Source organism: Gossypium arboreum, chromosome 11 (assembly GCF_025698485.1).
Source record: "Gossypium arboreum isolate Shixiya-1 chromosome 11, ASM2569848v2, whole genome shotgun sequence".
Classification (NCBI taxonomy): Eukaryota; Viridiplantae; Streptophyta; class Magnoliopsida; order Malvales; family Malvaceae; genus Gossypium; species Gossypium arboreum.
In genome coordinates this window covers 94325271-94344216 of record NC_069080.1, presented here as the reverse complement: position 1 = coordinate 94344216, position 18946 = coordinate 94325271, and the positions used below count along the sequence as shown (strand labels likewise).

At 37.8% G+C, this 18946-nt stretch overlaps 1 protein-coding gene across 7 annotated transcripts; it reads right to left on the bottom strand.

The window, feature by feature from the left end:
- Nucleotides 1-1762: 1762 nt before the first annotated feature.
- LOC108470875 (uncharacterized) lies at nucleotides 1763-17713 on the bottom strand. Of its 7 annotated transcripts, XR_008274769.1 has the most exons (6): nucleotides 17436-17707; nucleotides 15415-16697; nucleotides 15192-15327; nucleotides 14379-14614; nucleotides 2905-2988; nucleotides 1763-2123 (listed from the first exon to the last, which is right to left on the bottom strand). XR_008274769.1 is itself a non-coding variant. In XM_053022361.1 (5 exons), exons 1-4 carry the CDS (start codon nucleotides 17443-17445, stop codon nucleotides 14592-14594), a joined length of 1452 nt encoding a protein of 483 aa, XP_052878321.1. In that variant the 5' UTR covers nucleotides 17446-17707; the 3' UTR covers nucleotides 9886-10169; nucleotides 14573-14591. The 7 variants fall into 7 exon arrangements, 4 of the variants coding, with proteins under 4 accessions (XP_052878321.1, XP_052878322.1, XP_017627865.1 ...); XR_008274768.1 differs by lacking the exons at nucleotides 1763-2123; nucleotides 2905-2988 and adding an exon at nucleotides 9886-10169; XR_008274770.1 differs by lacking the exons at nucleotides 1763-2123; nucleotides 2905-2988 and adding an exon at nucleotides 9886-10169 and having other exon boundaries at nucleotides 14457-14614.
- Nucleotides 17714-18946: the final 1233 nt, after the last annotated feature.

The following is an 18946-nucleotide window of genomic DNA, read 5'->3' as shown; positions in this document are numbered from 1 at the left end:
TCCTTTGAAACCTTATGTTCAATCTCAACCTTTCTTTTTAATCCACAGCGATCTATGGGGAGCCACTCGAGTAAAAATCATCACAGGGGCTAGGTGGTTCATAACTTTCATTGATGACCACACTAGAGTTTGTTGGGTCTATCTCCTTAAAGAAAAATCCGAAGTCTCTAAAGTCTTCAAAAATTTTCATTCAATGATTCGAACTCAGTTCAATTCAAATATTCACACCTTTAGAACTGATAATGGGAGACAGTACTTTAATTCTATCTTAAGTCCTTATCTTTCTGAGCAAGAAATCATACATCAAAGTTCTTGTCCTAACACCCTTCAACAAAACGAGGTTTTCGAAAGGAAAAACAGACACCTTGTAGCCGTGGCTCATGCCCTTATGTTTACTATAGGTGTACCAAAGTATTTATAGGGAGAAGCTGTCCTCACTGCTTGTTATCTTATAAACCGACTCCCATCAAAGGTATTAAACTTTCAAACACCTTTACATACTTTTAAAAAAAAATTCCCTTGTTTCGTGTTCCTAATCTCCCAACCAAAACATTTGGTTGCAAAGCATTTATCCACGACCATCAACCTAACCAATCTAAACTTGATCCTAGAGCTCACACTTGTGTCTTTATTGGTTACTCACCTGCACAAAAAGGGTACAAGTGCTACTCTCCAACCTCACACCAGATGTTTGTGTCCCTTGATGTTACTTTTATCGAAAACGAGCCATATTTTTCAGCCTCTCATATTCAGGGGGAGATACTTAGTGAAGATGAGACCTTGAGCAATCTTCTCATTATACCTCAAGACTCTATCAGCCCTACCACCACTACAAAACCTGCTAAAAATCCTACAGCCACTGTTATTCCTATTTTGGAACCTGTTTTTCCTATCTCCACTATTCAGCAACAAGAAACAAGGGTGATTAATTATACTAATGAAGAAAAACAACCCACTCATTCTGAAAAACAAGAAGTAAAAACTCAAGGACTTCGTGTATACTCTCGGAAACATCACCGCTCGAGACCAAAACAAAGAAGGTTTATGCCATCTTTACCCAAGGACTGTCCTGAGGAAGAAGTTTCACCTCCTTCATCTTCCATCCATCTTCCATCTAACACCCCCAACCCGAGACCATCGCCGGTGTCGGACACGAGGGGTTAACAAGCCAAATCCACATATTGCACCCACCAATTTGACATTTCCAGACAGGTTGGAAATCTGCGTCACTGTCGCCTTAAAAATCATATCTCGAGTTTCAAAACTCGAAAACTGATTCCGTAAATTTTTCCTGAATTTAGACTCATATATCCATCCATGGATTTATTTTTAGAATTTTTGGTCGGGCCAATTGGTACAATTTATTAGTAAAAGTCACCCATGTTACAGGGATCGACTGCTCTGACCTTCGCGCGTTACAACTTGAATATCTCCCTGTACAGGGCTTTAATACTGGTGCCGTTTGTTTCTAATAAAACTAGACTCAAAATGGAATCTGCACATATAAGGCATGACTTCTAATTCTTTCTGGATAATTTATAGTAAATTTTTAAAGTCGCGACAGGGGACCCAGAAACCGTTCTGGCCCTGTCTCACAATAGCTTTAATATCTCTTAACATGTAACTCCTATGACCGTTTCGTTTCTTCCATATGAAAGTAGACTCATCAAGGTTCATTTACATAACTTATTCACTATTTAATACCATTTCTACAAATTTTGGTGATTTTTTTCAAAACCACACCACTGCTGCTGCCAGCATCTGTTTTCAAGGTAACCATTACCTATTTCATGATTTCCACGATTCAATTGGCCCTTTTTGCATACATAGCACAAAGTGTGATCACGATTAACCATTCCAATGGCTAATCTTTTCAAACAATTCCATACCCCATAATGATCATCATACAAACGATTATAGAATCATACTAAAAACGTATATAAGCCATTTTCGCATGGCTATCCAAGCTTACACAAAACCGAAAGGTACATGACCTTCAACAATAGGGTAGTCCTATACATGCCATTTCAAAGTTCAACCAAAATTATACCAAAATGGAGGCTTTGATAGTGTAGATGACTTCGACTTTAATGATCTCGAATCCGATCGCTAACGAGCAAAATCTATAAAACAGAGAGCCAAAGCAACGGGGTAAGCATTTTTTTATGCTTAGTAAGTCTCAAGCAATAAAATCAGCTTTAACTAAAGCATTACATTCACATAACCAAATGAATCATTTCATTAATACACACATTCACATAATCATACTTACTTCACACTTCATCATTATACACTTTCACAAGATATCAACCAATTCAATAGCTGAAAACTCGTTAGTCGATTGAGCGAATGTTACTCAAACATATCGACTTTTCCAATGCACATATAAACATACCTTATTCTTTAGGCTTTTCGAGCGTACTAATTAAATTTATTACAGCAACCAACGCTCACCTCCAGCCCAAGCTTCTTCGGAATACAACCGGATATAACCACATGCACGAATGCCTTTGGGTCTTAACCCGGATAGAACGACTTGCACAAATGCCTTCGAGTATTAGCCCGGATTTAACAACTTGCACGAATGCCTTCAGGTCTTAGCCCGGATGTAGTCGCTAGCACAATTGCCTTCAGGTCTTAACCCGGATATAATTACTAGCATAAATGTCTTGGGACTTAGCCGGATATCATTCAATTGCTCATGCACACATATACATCAATAATCATTACACATCCATATTTCATTTTCGTTACTAAGGCTCAAACACAAACATATCACTAGCATAATCGCCTTCGGACTTAGCCCGTATCATTCAAATACTCATACACACATAAATCAATAATCATTACACATCCATATTTCATTTCACATAATTCGAGTAGGGTCATTTCTTGAGGACTTACCTCGGATGTCGTCGGACGGCTTCAACGGCTATTCGACCACTTTTTCCTTCCCTTTATCGGATTTAGCTCCCCTTTGCTCTTGAGCTTAACGAATACAAGTAGAAGTATTCAATATTTTTATCAATAATGTTTACTTGTCAATCACATTCGGCATCTCATATCATCTCGCTTTATTATAATTTATCATTCAACCTCTAAACCAAAACGCCATTATATGACCACATATACATACATCCATATATTTAAGCTCAAGAATTTTAATATAACATCAAGTGCTCAAATTACTCATGTGGCTGATTATACATGGTCATAATACACAAAATCAAAAATAAATTCCAAGACTTTCACATCATATATGTACTAAGCGAATCGTTGGCCAAGTTCACATACATTCTTCAACAATTCCTTCTTTAAACAAACACATCTAAGCCTTCCTTTCATATTATCAACTCCAACCATATACATTATTCAAGTATAACATTTTCATATTCGCAATAGTATTACACATAATAGCCGATTCTTCTTACTTTGTATTTATGCATCTACTTGATCATTCGTTTAGTTCAAGCACCCATACACCAAGATTCATCAAGTTTAGCATGAAACATAACCTTAATCCTCAATAACCATTATGGCCGAAAGTTCTAGTCACCCCAAAATCACAATTTCTAACATGGGTCACCTAAAAAAAATACTTGGTAACTAGCTCAATTTCATCTAAAATTTCAAGGATTCATATGAATTTCTCACCTTATTTATGGCTTAGAAACCAAATGGTTGCTCTCTTTTCTCCCTTAGAATCGGCCAAGAAGAATCAAGAACAAAGACTTGTTTCTTTCACCCATTTCTAATTATTCCTTAAATCATAAAGGCAACAACCATTTCCCTAAACATCTTCCATGGTGAACACTTGTATTACTACCACCTTCAAAATTTTTGACATGAGCAAGTAAAGGACTTAGTAACTAGCTTCATATATGCAAAGATTTCAAAGACTAACATGGATTCCATACCTTAGTTCAAGCTCAAGTGACCGAATGCTAACTCTTCCCTTTTCTTCTTGAAGGATCGACTAAGCTAGGAGGAAGATGAACCAAACTTTTTTTTCTTTGCTCAATACACGGCAATGGGGAGGGGCAACCACACATACCCATTTTTTTTCTTTTCTTCCTACTAACACCAATATAATAACCATTCTAACATCAACCATTAGCAAAACATGTTGGAAACATGTTCCTTTGCCCATAATTTGTCATGGCCGCCACTAACCTTAGGAAATGGGATAATTGACATGCTACTCCATTTATTTCACTTCATGCATTATTAGGCCACTTAAAAATTCACCTATCACATTTTCAAGTCCTAACACATGGGTCCTTTCTTATAAATTAGCACCTAATTAATAAAAATCAAGACACGAAATATTTACGCATACAAATTCCACATACAATAAGCACAGAATATAACACCTAATTATTCTTGTGACTCGATTTTGTGGTCTCGAAACCACTCTCCGACTAGGGTCACATTAGGGGTGTCACAACTCTCCCCCACTTAAGAGATTTTTGTCCCCGAAAATCTTACCGGTAAAGAGGTTTGGGTATCGTTCTTTCATAGAGTTCTCGGGTTCCCAAGTAGCTTCTTCTATCCCGTGTTTGAGCCATAACACTTTTACTAACGGAACCCTTTTGTTTCGCAACTCCTTCACTTCACGAGCTAGGATACGAATCGGTTCTTCTTCATAACTCATATCGGCTTGAATTTCAACCTCGATGGACTAATCACGCGATGGATCGATCTATAGCGTCAAGCATCGAAACATGAAAGACATCGTGAATCTTTTCGAGTTCGGGGCAAAATCGACGATATGCCACCGGACCGACTCGTTCGGATATCTCATATGGCCCAATGAACCTCGGGCTCAACTTGCCCTTACTACCGAATCGAGTATCTTTTCCAAGGTGAAACCTTGAGAAACACTTTATCTCCCACCGATGCTCGATGTCTTTACGCTTCAGATCCGCTGCACGACTTCGACGATCGGAAGCTATCTTCGACTTTCACGGATTACTTTCACTTCTCATTCAAGATCTCTAATCAAATCCACCGAAAATTTTTCTTTCACCGAGCTCGGTCCAAAACAATGGTGTACGGCATTTACTTAATCGTACAAAGCCTCGTAGGTGCCATCTTAATACTTGATTGAAAGTTGTTGTTGTAAGCGAATTCAATCAACGGCAAATACCGTTCCCATGAACCATCGAACTCGAGGATGCAACATCTCAACATATCCTCAAGTATCTAAATTATCCGCTCGGATTGACCATCGGTTTGGGGTGAAAGGCGGTGCTGAAATGCAACTTGGTACCCAAAGCTTCTTGCAACATTTTCCAAAATCGCGAGGTAAATCTCGGATCTCTATCCGACACGATGGAAATAGGCACCCCGTGCAATCTCACAATCGAGAACGTCATTCGGCTAGTTTGTCCATTGAAAAGTCCGTACGACGGGACAAAGTGAGCCGACTTAGTCAATCTATCTACAACGACCCAAATCGCATCCTTCTTACTCACCGACAATGGCAGTCCGGATACGAAGTCCATTGTGACTCGATCCCATTTCCACTCGGGTATCGTGATCGGTTGAAGTAATCCTGAAGGCACTTGATGTTCCGCTTTCACTTGTTGACATATTAAACACCTCGAAACAAAGTCAGAGATGTCTCGTTTCATACCATGCCACCAAAACTGACGTTTCAAATCGTTGTACATCTTCGTACTCCTCGGGTGGATCGCCATTCGGCTACAATGGGCTTCGTTCAGTATTATCGAAATAAGTTCCGAATTCTTTGGAACACACAGACGACTCCTGAACCTCAAACAATCGTCATCATCGATCTAAAACTCCGATTCCTTGTTCGGAACACACTTGGCCCGTTTTGCAACCAACTCATCGTCGACCTTCTGAGCTTCACAAATTTGATGCATCAATAATGGTTTGGCTTTCAATTCAGCTACTAACACGTTGTCGGATCGAACGGACATGTGCACATTCATCGCTCATAAAGCGAATAATGATTTACGACTCAAGGCATCCGCAACCACATTCGCCTTTCCCGGGTGATAGTCAATGACCAGCTCATAATCCTTTAACAACTCGAGCCAACGTCTTTGTCGCAGATTCAAGTCTCTTTGGGTCATCAAATATTTGAGACTTTTGTGATCCGAATACACATGGCACTTCTCACCAAATAAGTAATGTCGCCATATCTTTAAGGCGAATACAATGGAAGCCAATTCGAGATCATGGGTTAGATAATTTTTCTCATGTGGCTTTAATTGTCTCGACGCATAGGCCACAACTCGCCCTTCTTGCATCAATACGCAACCCAACCCAAGTAAGGATGCGTCACTATAAATGACAAACTCTTTGCCCGATTCGGGTTGCACTAGAATTGGGGCTTCAGTCAAATAAGTTTTCAGTTGATCGAAACCTTTTTGACATTTCTCCGTCCATTCGAACTTAACATCCTTTTGGAGTAGCTTCGTCATTGGCGTGGCTATCGTTGAGAAACCTTTTACAAATCGTCGGTAATAACCGACAAGCCCCAAAAAGCTTCGAACCTCAGTAATATTTCTCGGAGGCTTCCAATTAAGTATGGCTGAAATTTTGTTCGGGTTGACTCGAATACCCGATGCAGATACCACATGCCCCAAGAAGCTAACCTCTCTTATCCGAACTCACACTTTGAACTTAGCATATAACCGCTTATCCGTAAAATTTGCAAGACTAACCTCAAGTGTTCAAGATGTTCGGTCTCATTTCTTGAATAGACCAAGATGTCATCAATGAATACGACTACGAACCGATCCAAATATGGTGCAAGATCCGATTCATCAAATCCATAAATACCGCAGGGCATTAGTAAGCCCAAACGGCATCACTAGGAACTCGTAGTGACCATAACTCGTTCTGAAGGCAGTCTTGGGTACGTCCGAATCTCGAATTCGCAATTGATAATAGCCCGATCTCAAATCTATTTTCGAGAACACTGAGGCTCCCTTCAGTTGATCGAACAAATCGTCGATACGCGGTAACGGATATTTGTTCTTTATCGTCGCTTTATTAAGTTGACAATAGTCGATGCAACCTCATGGTTCCATCCTTCTTTTCACAAACAACACCGGCGCACCCAAGGCGAAAAACTCGGGCGAGCAAAACCTCATCCACCAATTCTTGCAATCGAGCTTTCAACTCCTTTAATTCGTTGGTGCCATACGATACGGAGCTATCGAAATTGAGTGGTATCGGTACCAATTCGATGCCAAACTCTATTTCCGAACAGTGGTAAACCCGACTTCTTCGTGGAAAACATCCGGGTATTCACAAACCACTAGCATCGATTCGGGTTTCTTTTCGACTCCTTGTCATCGAGCACATACGCAAGGTACGCTTTGCACCCTTTTCTTACATATTTCCGCCAACATTGCGATATTACGGTGGCAACCCTTTAAGTCCGTAAACTCAACCCGAATTATCTCGTTATTCGCGCACCTCAAATCGATAGTCTTGCTTTTGCAATTTACAACCGCATCGTGCATGGTCAACCAATCCAAACCAAGAATAACGTCGAATTCATCGAACGGCAAAAGCATCAAGTCCGGAAAACAAGAACCTCGAAATACTAGGGGACTTTTATTGCACACTTTGTTGACAAGCACGTAATGACCCAAGGGTTTGACACCGAATTACAAACTCGAGAGACTCAATAGGCAAAGTCTTACTGGATGCTAAGGTTTCACATATATAAGAATGAGTAGAACCAGGGTCAATCAAAGCAATCACATTAGTATCGAAAAGAGTGAAAGTACCGATAATAACATTTGGTGAGGCAGCATCCTCGCATGCGCGTATGGCATAAGTCCTAGCAGGAGCACGAGCCTCAGATCTGATGATAGCATCTCTAGATCCTCTCTGACCGCCACTAACATTCCCCATATTTCTAGGTGGCCTACTTCGAGCAGTGGTAGCACCCGGGTTTCCACTTTGACTTACATTTTGTTCGAGCAACCTCGGGCAATCCTTGATAAAGTGGTCGGCCGATCCACACTTATAGCAGGAGCGATCACGGAACCTACAACTCCCCGAATGCCATTTGCCACAATGCAGACACTCCGCTCTCTCTCGGCGATCATTTCCACCATGGCGATCAAGTGACTCGTGTGGTCATAGGGGTCGATCGCGATCTCGTCTAGAAAAGCCCGAAGCGCCTCTAGACCGGCTCACATCATCTCGAAATCTCTTCGATGCCTGTTGAAGAGACTTTCCCGAGGACCTTTTTCGAAATTCTCCAGTTCCCACATCAACTTTTTGTTTCTCCTTTCTAAGCTCTTGACTTTACAAGCTCGCTCAACAAGTACTACTGAACTCGATTTCGAGAATGCCAACGAACATCCTTATATTATCATTCACCCCATCCTCAAGCGTTTACATAATAGCCGGACGAAATGCATTCTCGCTGCATCGACTAAGCTTCACAAATTTTCGTCAGTAGTCGATGAATCGACATAGAGCCTTGCTTAAGATCAAGAAATTCCTTCGCTTTTGGTCGATGAATCTCGATCGATATACTTTTTTCGGAACTCGGTTTGAAAAAATTCCCAAGTCACTTGCTCTCTAGGCACCACAGAAGTCAGAGTACTCCACCAATAGTAGGCGGAATCGCGTAGCAAGGAGATGGTACACTTTAAGCACTCATCGGGTGTACAAGATAGCTCATCAAGCACCCGGATAGTGTTGTCCAACCAAAATTCAGCTTGCTCGGCATCGTCGCTATCCGTAGCCTTGGCCCCATGTTTACGAATTCTGTCGACTGGGGGCTTACTTGACCTTATTTGGTCAGTTACCGGAGGTATTGTAGGTGCGGGGGTTACATTAGTTGGGAATGGAGGTTGTGGAACAGCCGTGTTAGTTCGAATGTATTGGTTGAACCAATCATTTATTACACTATAAAAGGCTTGCCTAGCCTCATCATTCAGATTCTTGGCCATAGGTTGAGAGTCCGTATTGTCCCTTGCGCGGAGCAGCGCCACACTCTCCACATCATCAACTATTGCTCGGTTGGGATCGGGATCCATTGCTATAAACAAACACAAATTGATTGTCGAAATCACCACACTATCAATTTATCACTATATGGCATGTATAGCTAGACCCCAAACATATCACGGTAGTCCTAGAATCGACTAAACCGTACCTCGATACCAATAAAATTGTAACACCCGAACTCGAGACCATCGCCGGTGCCGGACACGAGGGGTTAACAAGCCAAATCCACATATTGCACCCACCAATTTGACATTTCCAGACAGTGAAAATCTGCGCCATCGTCGCTTTAAAATCATATCTCGAGTTTCAAAACTCGAAACTAATTCCATAAATTTTCCCTGAATTTAGACTCATATATCCATCCATGGATTTATTTTAGAATTTTGGTCGGGCCAATTGGTACAGTTTATTAGTAAAAGTCACCCATGTTACAGGATCGATCTGCTCGACCTTCGCGTTACAACTTGAATATCTCCCTCACAGGGCTTTAATATGGTGCCGTTTGTTTCTAATGAAACTAGACTCAAAATGGAATCTGCACATAGAAGGCATGACTTCTAATTCTTTCTGGATAATTTATAGTAAATTTTAAAGTCGCGACAGGGGACCTAGAAACCGTTCTGGCCCTGTCTCACAATAGCTTTAATATCTCTTAACATGTAACTCCTATGACCGTTTCGTTTCTTCCATATGAAAGTAGACTCATCAAGGTTCATTTACATAACTTATTCACTATTTAATACCATTCCTACAAATTTTGGTGATTTTCAAAACCACACCACTGCTGCCAAAGATCTGCTTTTCAAGGTAACCATTACCTATTTCATGATTTCCACGATTCAATTGGCCCTTTTGCATACATAGTACAAAGTGTGATCACGATTAACCATTCCAATGGCTAATCTTTTCAAACAATTCCATACCCCATAATGATCATCATACAAACGATTATAGAATCATACTAAAAACGTATATAAGCCATTTTCGCATGACTATCCAAGCTTACACAAAACCAAAAGGTACATGACCTTCAACAATAGGGTAGTCCTATACATGCCATTTCAAAGTTCAACCAAAATTATACCAAAATGGAGGCTTTGATAGTGTAGATGACTTCGACTTTAATGATCCCGAATCCGATCGCTAACGAGCAAAATCTATAAAACAGATAGCCAAAGCAACGGGTAAGCATTTTTTATGCTTAGTAAGTCTCAAGCAATAAAATCACTTTAACTAAAGCATTACATTCACATAGCCAAATGAATCATTTCATTAATACACATTCACATAATCATACTTACTTCACACTTCATCATTATACACTTTCACAAGATATCAACCAATTCAATAGTGAAAACTCGTTAGTCGATTAAGCGAATGTTACTCAAACATATCGACTTTTCCAATGCACATATAAACATACCTTATTCTTTGGGCTTTTCGAGCGTACTAATTAAATTTATTACAAGAACCAACGCCACCTCCAGCCCAAGCTTCTTGAATACAACCGGATATAACCACATGCACGAATGCCTTGAGTCTTAGCCCGGATAGAACGACTTGCACAAAACCTTCGGTATTAGCCCGGATTTAACAACTTGCACGAATGCCTTCGGTCTTAGCAGGATGTAGTCGCTAGCACAATTGCCTTGGTCTTAACCCGGATATAATTACTAGCATAAATGTCTTTGGGACTTAGCCGAATATCATTCAATTGCTCATGCACACATATACATCAATAATCATTACACATCCATATTTCATTTTCGTTACTAAGGCTCAAACACAAACATATCACTAGCATAATCGCCTTCGGGACTTAGCCCGGGTATCATTCAAATACTCATACACACATAAATCAATAATCATTACACATCCATATTTCATTTCACATAATTCGAGTAAGGTCATTTCTTGAGGACTTACCTCGGATGTCGTCGGACGGCTTCAACGGCTATTCGACCACTTTTTCCTTCCCTTTATCGGATTTAGCTCCCTTTGCTCTTGAGCTTAACGAATACAAGTAGAAGTATTCAATATTTTATCAATAATGTTTACTTGTCAATCACATCCCAGCATCTCATATCATCTCGCTTTATTATAATTTATCATTCAACCTTTAAACCAAAACGCCATTATATGACCACATATACATACATCCATATATTTAAGCTCAAGAATTTTAATATAACATCAAGTGCTCAAATTACTCATGTGGCCGATTATACATGGTCATAATACACAAAAATCAAAAATAAATTCCAAGACTTCCACATCATATATGTACTAAGTCGAATACGTTGGCCAAGTTCACATACATTCTTCAACAATTCCTTCTTTAAACAAACACATCTAAGCCTTCCTTTCATATTATCAACTCCAACCATATACATTATTCAAGTATAACATTTTCATATTCGCAATAGTATTACACATAATAGCCGATTCTTCTTACTTTGTATTTATGCATCTACTTGATCATTCGTTTAGTTCAAGCACCCATACACCAAGATTCATCAAGTTTAGCATGAAACATAACCTTAATCCTCAATAACCATTATGGCCGAAAGTTCTAGTCACCCCAAAATCACAATTTCTAACATGGGTCACCTAAAAAATACTTGGTAACTAGCTCAATTTCATCTAAAATTTCAAGGATTCATATGAATTTCTCACCTTATTTATGGCTTAGAAACCAAATGGTTGCTCTCTTTTCTCCCTTAGAATCGGCCAAGAAGAATCAAGAACAAAGACTTGTTTCTTTCACCCATTTCTAATTATTCCTTAAATCATAAAGGCAACAACCATTTCCCTAAACATCTTCCATGGTGAACACTTGTATTACTACCACATTCAAAATTTTTGACATGGGCAAGTAAAGGACTTAGTAACTAGCTTCATATATGCAAAGATTTCAAAGACTAACATGGATTCCATACCTTAGTTCAAGCTCAAGTGACCGAATGCTAACTCTTCCCTTTTCTTCTTGAAGGATCGGCTAAGCTAGGAGGAAGATGAACCAAACTTTTTTTTTCTTTGCTCAATACACGGCAATGGGGAGGGGGCAACCACACATACCCATTTTTTTTTCTTTTCTTCCTACTAACACCAATATAATAACCATTCTAACATCAACCATTAGCAAAACATGTTGGAAACATGTTCCTTTGCCCATAATTTGTCATGGCGGCCACTAACCTTAAGAAATGGGATAATTGACATGCAACTCCATTTATTTCACTTCATGCATTATTAGGCCACTTAAAATTCACCTATCACATTTTCAAGTCCTAACACATGGGTCCTTTCTTATAAATTAACACCTAATTAATAAAAATCAAGACACGAAATATTTACGCATACAAATTCCACATACAATAAGCACAGAATATAACACCTAATTATTCTTGTGACTCGGTTTTGTGGTCCCGAAACCACTCTCCGACTAGGGTCACATTAGGCGTGTCACATTCCAATTGCAGTAAGAAAAGGCACTAGGAGCTACACTCAACATCCCATTTCTCGGTTTGTATCCTATGAAAACTTGTTTAAATCCTACAATGCCTTTGTTTCTAATGTTGACTCTGTAGAAACTCCAAAGAACATAGACAAGACTCTTATGGAACCCAACCTTAAATTAAGAACTAATAAGGATGTAGAAGTAGACAGGAAGAGATATCAACAGAAGAAATATTTGGAAGCTGCCTACAGGATATTGAGATACTTAAAAGGGACTCCTGGTAAAGGGTTGTATTTCAAGAAAAATGTTCGAAGAAATTATGGGCAAGCTGGGTTTGATTCACATCTACACTCCAGCTTGAAGGGGAGTGTTGGAATTCCTTAAATTAAGCAAATTTTCTACATTAGTGCTAGGAATTTCCTTGTACTATTAGCCATAATCAAATTACTAATTTTTAGGGATAAGCTAATTTCTAGAGATTATTTCCTTTTTTATTTTTCCTGCTATTCTTTAAAAGGCTATATTCAGCTTAGAAGTAATAAGAGAGAATCATTATTCTTCCTAAAACTTGTTCAGCATATACATCCCTTTGATCCGTAAATCAACTAGCAAATACTACCAATATCAAACTCAGCCTATTGACGGACAACGTTGATTTCTAAACTCATGATTGATGGTCACAAGCATAACTACTCCGCAAATACACCACTTTCGTGGAGTACCATTTAATTACTGACAAGCTTACTCTTTACTCTTTCATGCAATATGTACTACCACATGCACCCTTTTTCTCACATACTCTCTTCCTTGTGCCAACTTTTAATCCCGATTCCAAGAACCATTTTTTACTGTACCTTTATATCCGCTCATCAGAGCTATTTACAAAAATCTCCTCTGAATCCTCCTAACTCCCCTCCTTATTTAAACACATAGGTGTTCCCCTACAAGGTCGAGTTTTCACCAATCATGATTTGTAATAATGTCATACCAGAGACAACATTTTATCTCTCCTTTACAATTATACATAACATCCCTTCATAGCCTCCTTACACCCGTCTGGATACAGAGTTTATGCACCAAAGGAGTGCTCATACCACATATATACCAAGTTTTCTGGGTCTATTTGATTATATATAACCTTGCATGCACTAATTCTTTGAATATGCTTCTTTATACATGAACACCAGAGACAAATGACAGAGCCACCCACTTAGTTTTACAATGATTAAGAGTAAACGAATTAACGCAGATACCAGACACATGGTACAGAGAAACTCACTAGAATACTTTAAACAGAACGTGCCTGCTCTACTGGTTCCTTCACTTTAATATTGCGATCTTCTCCCGTTACTTTAGTAAAACAGTAAAACAACTTCTTTAAACATAAAAAATGACCAAAACTTTACGATTTAACAAGAATATGTAGACAGCCACTATCACTATCACTCTATCCTATTTATAGATAACTCATGTCCAAATCTCAATCATGTTTATTTCTAATAATGACTCATTCTTGCACAGTTCCACTAATTAATCACATCCTATGAGGCTCTTCAAAAGTGTCCTAACTACTAACACGTTACCTCCACTAAGATGCTAGGTGTCTTAAACATGTCTCACAAGCTATTATACTTATTTTAATGACGACACTAAAAACACATGTGGCAATCCTATTAGTGGGAATCTGCAGATTATAAAGACCCAAAGAGAGAGAAAATCAGACTTCATGTAGAGACAAAATAAAGATTTTGGGATTTTAAATCTTTGTATAAGGTTTTGGGTTCAAATGCAAGGAGGAAGAAGAGAACAAAGGAGAACATGCACGAAAATAGTGGTGGACGATAGTTGCCACAGTGGCCGGTATCTAATTAATCTAGAATTCATGGCTGCTTTGCCTTGTAATTACCACAAACATTGCAGCGTCTGTACTGTACCAAATAACGTTCACAAAATCAGGTTGTTCAAACATGTAAACAGCATGTACCAATGTCAAATTCAGTCCACCAAAAACAGCATATTCAAATTTCAAATTCGGTTCAGCTAGTTTGAACATAAATGGCGGCATGACAGGCTGCATAAAGATCGTAAAAAAGGCTCAACTCATTGGTGGATCTAACTGTTAACCATTCTCTGTCTTTTTTCCTGTGTTACAAAAAAAAAAAAAGAAGGAAAAACCATTGGTTTAAAGTGTATTACGCATGGAAATAAATCAAGATAATTGAAATTTGTTCCCACCAACAGTTGTTTGGTTGTTATAATTCACACTGGTCTGGTTCCACTCAAAATAACCATGGTTGTAAAAACAGAGCTAGACTGATCGGTTCAACCAATTAAACCAGAAACATACAAGCTAATTTGGAGAATTAGAGAACCAAGCAATATCAGTTTAAAATACAAAACGGTTAAAAACAGACAGTTTTTTTGTTAACACAATAATTGGGCATTTTTCTTTTTGGTTCATGTTGATCCTAGGTTTTTTAGTAAATATACTTATTTCCTAATTTTTATGATTGTTTTATTAGCAATGTATTTTTTCTTAACTATTATTAGTTTATATTTTTTATTTTTCTAAATGATTGAACTGAAAACAGAATAGTTCAATTTTTACAACCACGGAAATAACCAATTGATTAAGTTCTCCTGCCTATATGGTTGCAATTAATATACACAACAAAAATGAAGGAATAAAGTTGGAGAGGAGAAGTGTTGGAAATCATACTTGCATTCAATCCCGAAGCGCTTTGAGGCCGAGCTTTTTTCACTTTTACCATCCTTTCAGAAGAAGATTGATCATCATTTGTAGATGTGGTTGCAGGAGCAGTTGATGTAGAAGCCTTCCTTTTATTTGAAACATTCTAAACAAAAAAATACGTTAAAGGCTATTTCAGTTTCAACATAAATAACACGAGAAAAGTGTGAATATAGACAAATAGAAATTATACCTTCAAGTTTACGTAATTTGATGATTGTGCATCTGGCATCATGGGGCATTTGGTTCTGATGTGGCCTTCTTTGTGGCAAATGCTACACTTCATTATTCTTCCAACCCTGGACATTTTCACCTTCTTTGTCCCCTCTAAGCCTTTTCTCCCCCACCCCTTTTGTGGCATCACATTGGATGTCACTCGTTTCTTGTGAGTGGTAGGCAAGCAGGAATGTTGAGAGAAATATGTCTTAACCCTAAATGAATTGTCGTTGCCATGCTGAGAGGCTAATATCTCCCACTGACAACCATTTGTGGCACATTTTGCTCTCACCCGAACTTTTTCAGTCTTTTTGTAGCAATATGAAAACTGATTTTTCAAAGAATGGTCATTAAGAGCCATCTTAAACTGTGCAGCATCTCTGAATATCTGGCCAAGAAAAAACCCTTGATCGCCAACACCAGGATTGTAAGACAATCCCCCCGAAGGTACCCTTTGGGCATCTTCAGCATCCAATCCATCAGATGTGGTTACATAACTACCTGGATCATCCAAATCAATGTAATCACTCTTGGGTCCATCATCACCAGAACTGTGTACAACATCTTGGCCATCACCACCAACTCTGGATTGTACTGCATAATTATCAGTCATACAATGTGTTCCAGATGACCTTGCACCACAATGGTCCACACCATGTGGTTCAGATGGGCCTGCACCCACATCCTTAGTACCCCCTTTTCCAATTAGGCCTAAACTACCTACGTCCTCTGTGCCGAACCTATTCAAATCTTTTAGTTGAGTTAGAGTTAACTCATCGTCCCCCTCATCACTAGACCAATTTATACCATCTATATTGAGATCATCTTCTACATTCTCATTAATACCCTTCTTACCATCTTCATCAAACGACTTGTCAACCGGCTTAAAGAAAGCTATAGGTAAAGGAATGTCACTAGATTTCTCATTTCCATCACCGATGTGGTCAACATAAATAGAAATTTCACCAAATTTATTTAAATGATTTGACAACTCAAGCACACTATTGTCGTCAAACAACAACTTCAAACCATCCTCTACAGTTTTTCCTGGCTCTAAGAAATACAACCGTTTAACCTCATTGAAGGCATAGTCGAGTTGATGCACCATCGACAACAAACTCCAATAACATATCTCTTCGACATCATAATGCTCCATAAGTTCTACTTTCCCATTCAGATATGATGATTTTGGGTTCCCCTCAAAAGTTCCACCGTGATAGAATCTTATTTTAACATTTTTCTGAGACGATCCGGCTCCACCTAAAACATTTCAAAAAGACATATTTTAGAAAATATATATCATATTGTTTATATAACAACACGATACCATCCATAAAAGTTTCCATAAAGTCCAGGTAAACACAACTTTCATTACAGTTTACATAAAACTATATAGCAACCTAGATCAAAAGTCTGAATTAACACTTTATAACCCTTTAAGACGAAACTGTTTGAATAGCACTTCATAACCCTAAACCAAAACTCCAATCTCAAATAGTTTATAACAACTTAGCAAATAACAGTTCAAAGACCATAACACAAATTTCAGCCTATATTTTAAGAAACGCAATGCACCAAACATATAGCAAAACAACATGTGGGGTTTCTGGGACATGGGATTTATAAGCGAACATAACAAATGCATGTTGCACGTGTTCATTTTTTTGTCTTTTCTTTACAACAAAATAACAAGATCAATGCTTCAAAAAGAAAAAATAAGAAGAAGAAGATCAAGCAGCCCTGCCCAAGTTGCCAGAAAATTTTAACAATTTTCTATTTCGAAAGAAGTACGAACACGTAAAAGATAGGCTGAACTAAAATGTACGAACGTGTGCAACATGTACTGAGCAGTTCCTAAACCTTGAAAAGTAACGCCGCTGGCCTCAAAATGAAACAAGTACAACGGCAAATACCTCAGATAAAGAAATCCTACGTTAACTCTAGTCAAGACTGTTGGGGAGAAAAATGCAGAATCAAGGGGAAAAAAACCAAAAATACCGGTGGCCATTCTTCGAAGCCCTGCAAAATAGTCGACTGATGATTTTGGTTTGATTTGGTGAATTCCGATTTCAGTGGGTTTTAGGTGTTTCCCTTTTGTTTTTTTGGTTCAAGTTTTTAGGTCAAAAACGATTCTTGGGAGGGAAGAATAATCAAACGGTTCGGGGTTTGGGGTCTGAAGATCAATAGTTACGGGTCGGTTCAACTATTATTATGGAAATGATCTGTCCAGTTATTATGCGTTTAAGAAGTCGTGTTTGTTACAGATAAATGTAAATGTAAAACCTCTCATTCGTTATGCAAGTTATTTAATGTATTGATGAGTTTTATTTATTGTATTGTATTAAATTTTAATTTATTTATAACTAGAACTCTTTCGTAAATAAAAAAGAGATACGAGAAAATTATCTGTTTACTTTAAGTATTATTTTATTTGATTATTTTATAACAAGTTATCAACACGAGCTTTTACAAGTTCATAGTAAAGTTTACGTCATTTCGACTTTATATAATTTGCCAGTATAACTCTCGTTAAACTATATACGGTATACATATTTTCATAATTCTTTTATTTTATTTTCTAAATAAAATATTTGCTTTGGATAATATTTTTATATTTATTTTTACAACTAAAATCTAATAATGGTAATTATATGTACATGTTTTTTTTATTAAAAGAAATTTCAGTTAATGTAATTTATGTTAAGTTATTATTATGACTATTCCTCTTTATACCAATATTTGACATACATATTATTATTTAGCAAATTTAATATATATAATTGAATTATTTTACAATTGAGAATGCTTATTAATTTACTAATTTTTTATTTTGATTCAAGTGATTATAATGTCAAATCTTACCGAACTTGAATTCACGGCCTTAGACATCTCAAGCAAGAATTATTTGTCATGGGTGTTAGATGCTGAAATTCACCTAGATGCTAAAGGTTTAGGAAATAATATATTAGCAGATAAAAAAGCATCTAATCAAGATAAGGCAAAAGCAATTATTTTCATCCGCCATCATCTACATGAAAGATTAAAAGTGGAATATCTCACTGTGAAAGACCCTCTTGAGTTGTGGAAAAATTTGAAAGAATGATTTGACCATCAGAAAGCAGTGATACTCCCTAAAGCTCGTTATGATGGGATGCACTTATGTTTGCAAGATTTTAAGACTGTAAGTGAATACAATTCAAAACTTTTCAAAATTAGTTCTCAACTAAATTTATGTGGAGAAAACATAACTGATGAGGAATTGTTAGAGAAAACATTTTCAACCTTTCATGCTACTAATGTGCTCTTGTAGCAGCAATACAGTGAAAAAGGTTTAAAAGGTATTTTGAATTGATTTCATGCTTTTTGGTGGCTGAACAAAATAATGAGCTATTGATGAAAAATCATGGAATTCGTTCCACTAGTTCTTCACCATTCCTTGAAGTGAATGTAGCAGTACACAATAATTATGAAAATAGAAAATATAAAGGTCGCGGTTGTGGTCGTGGACG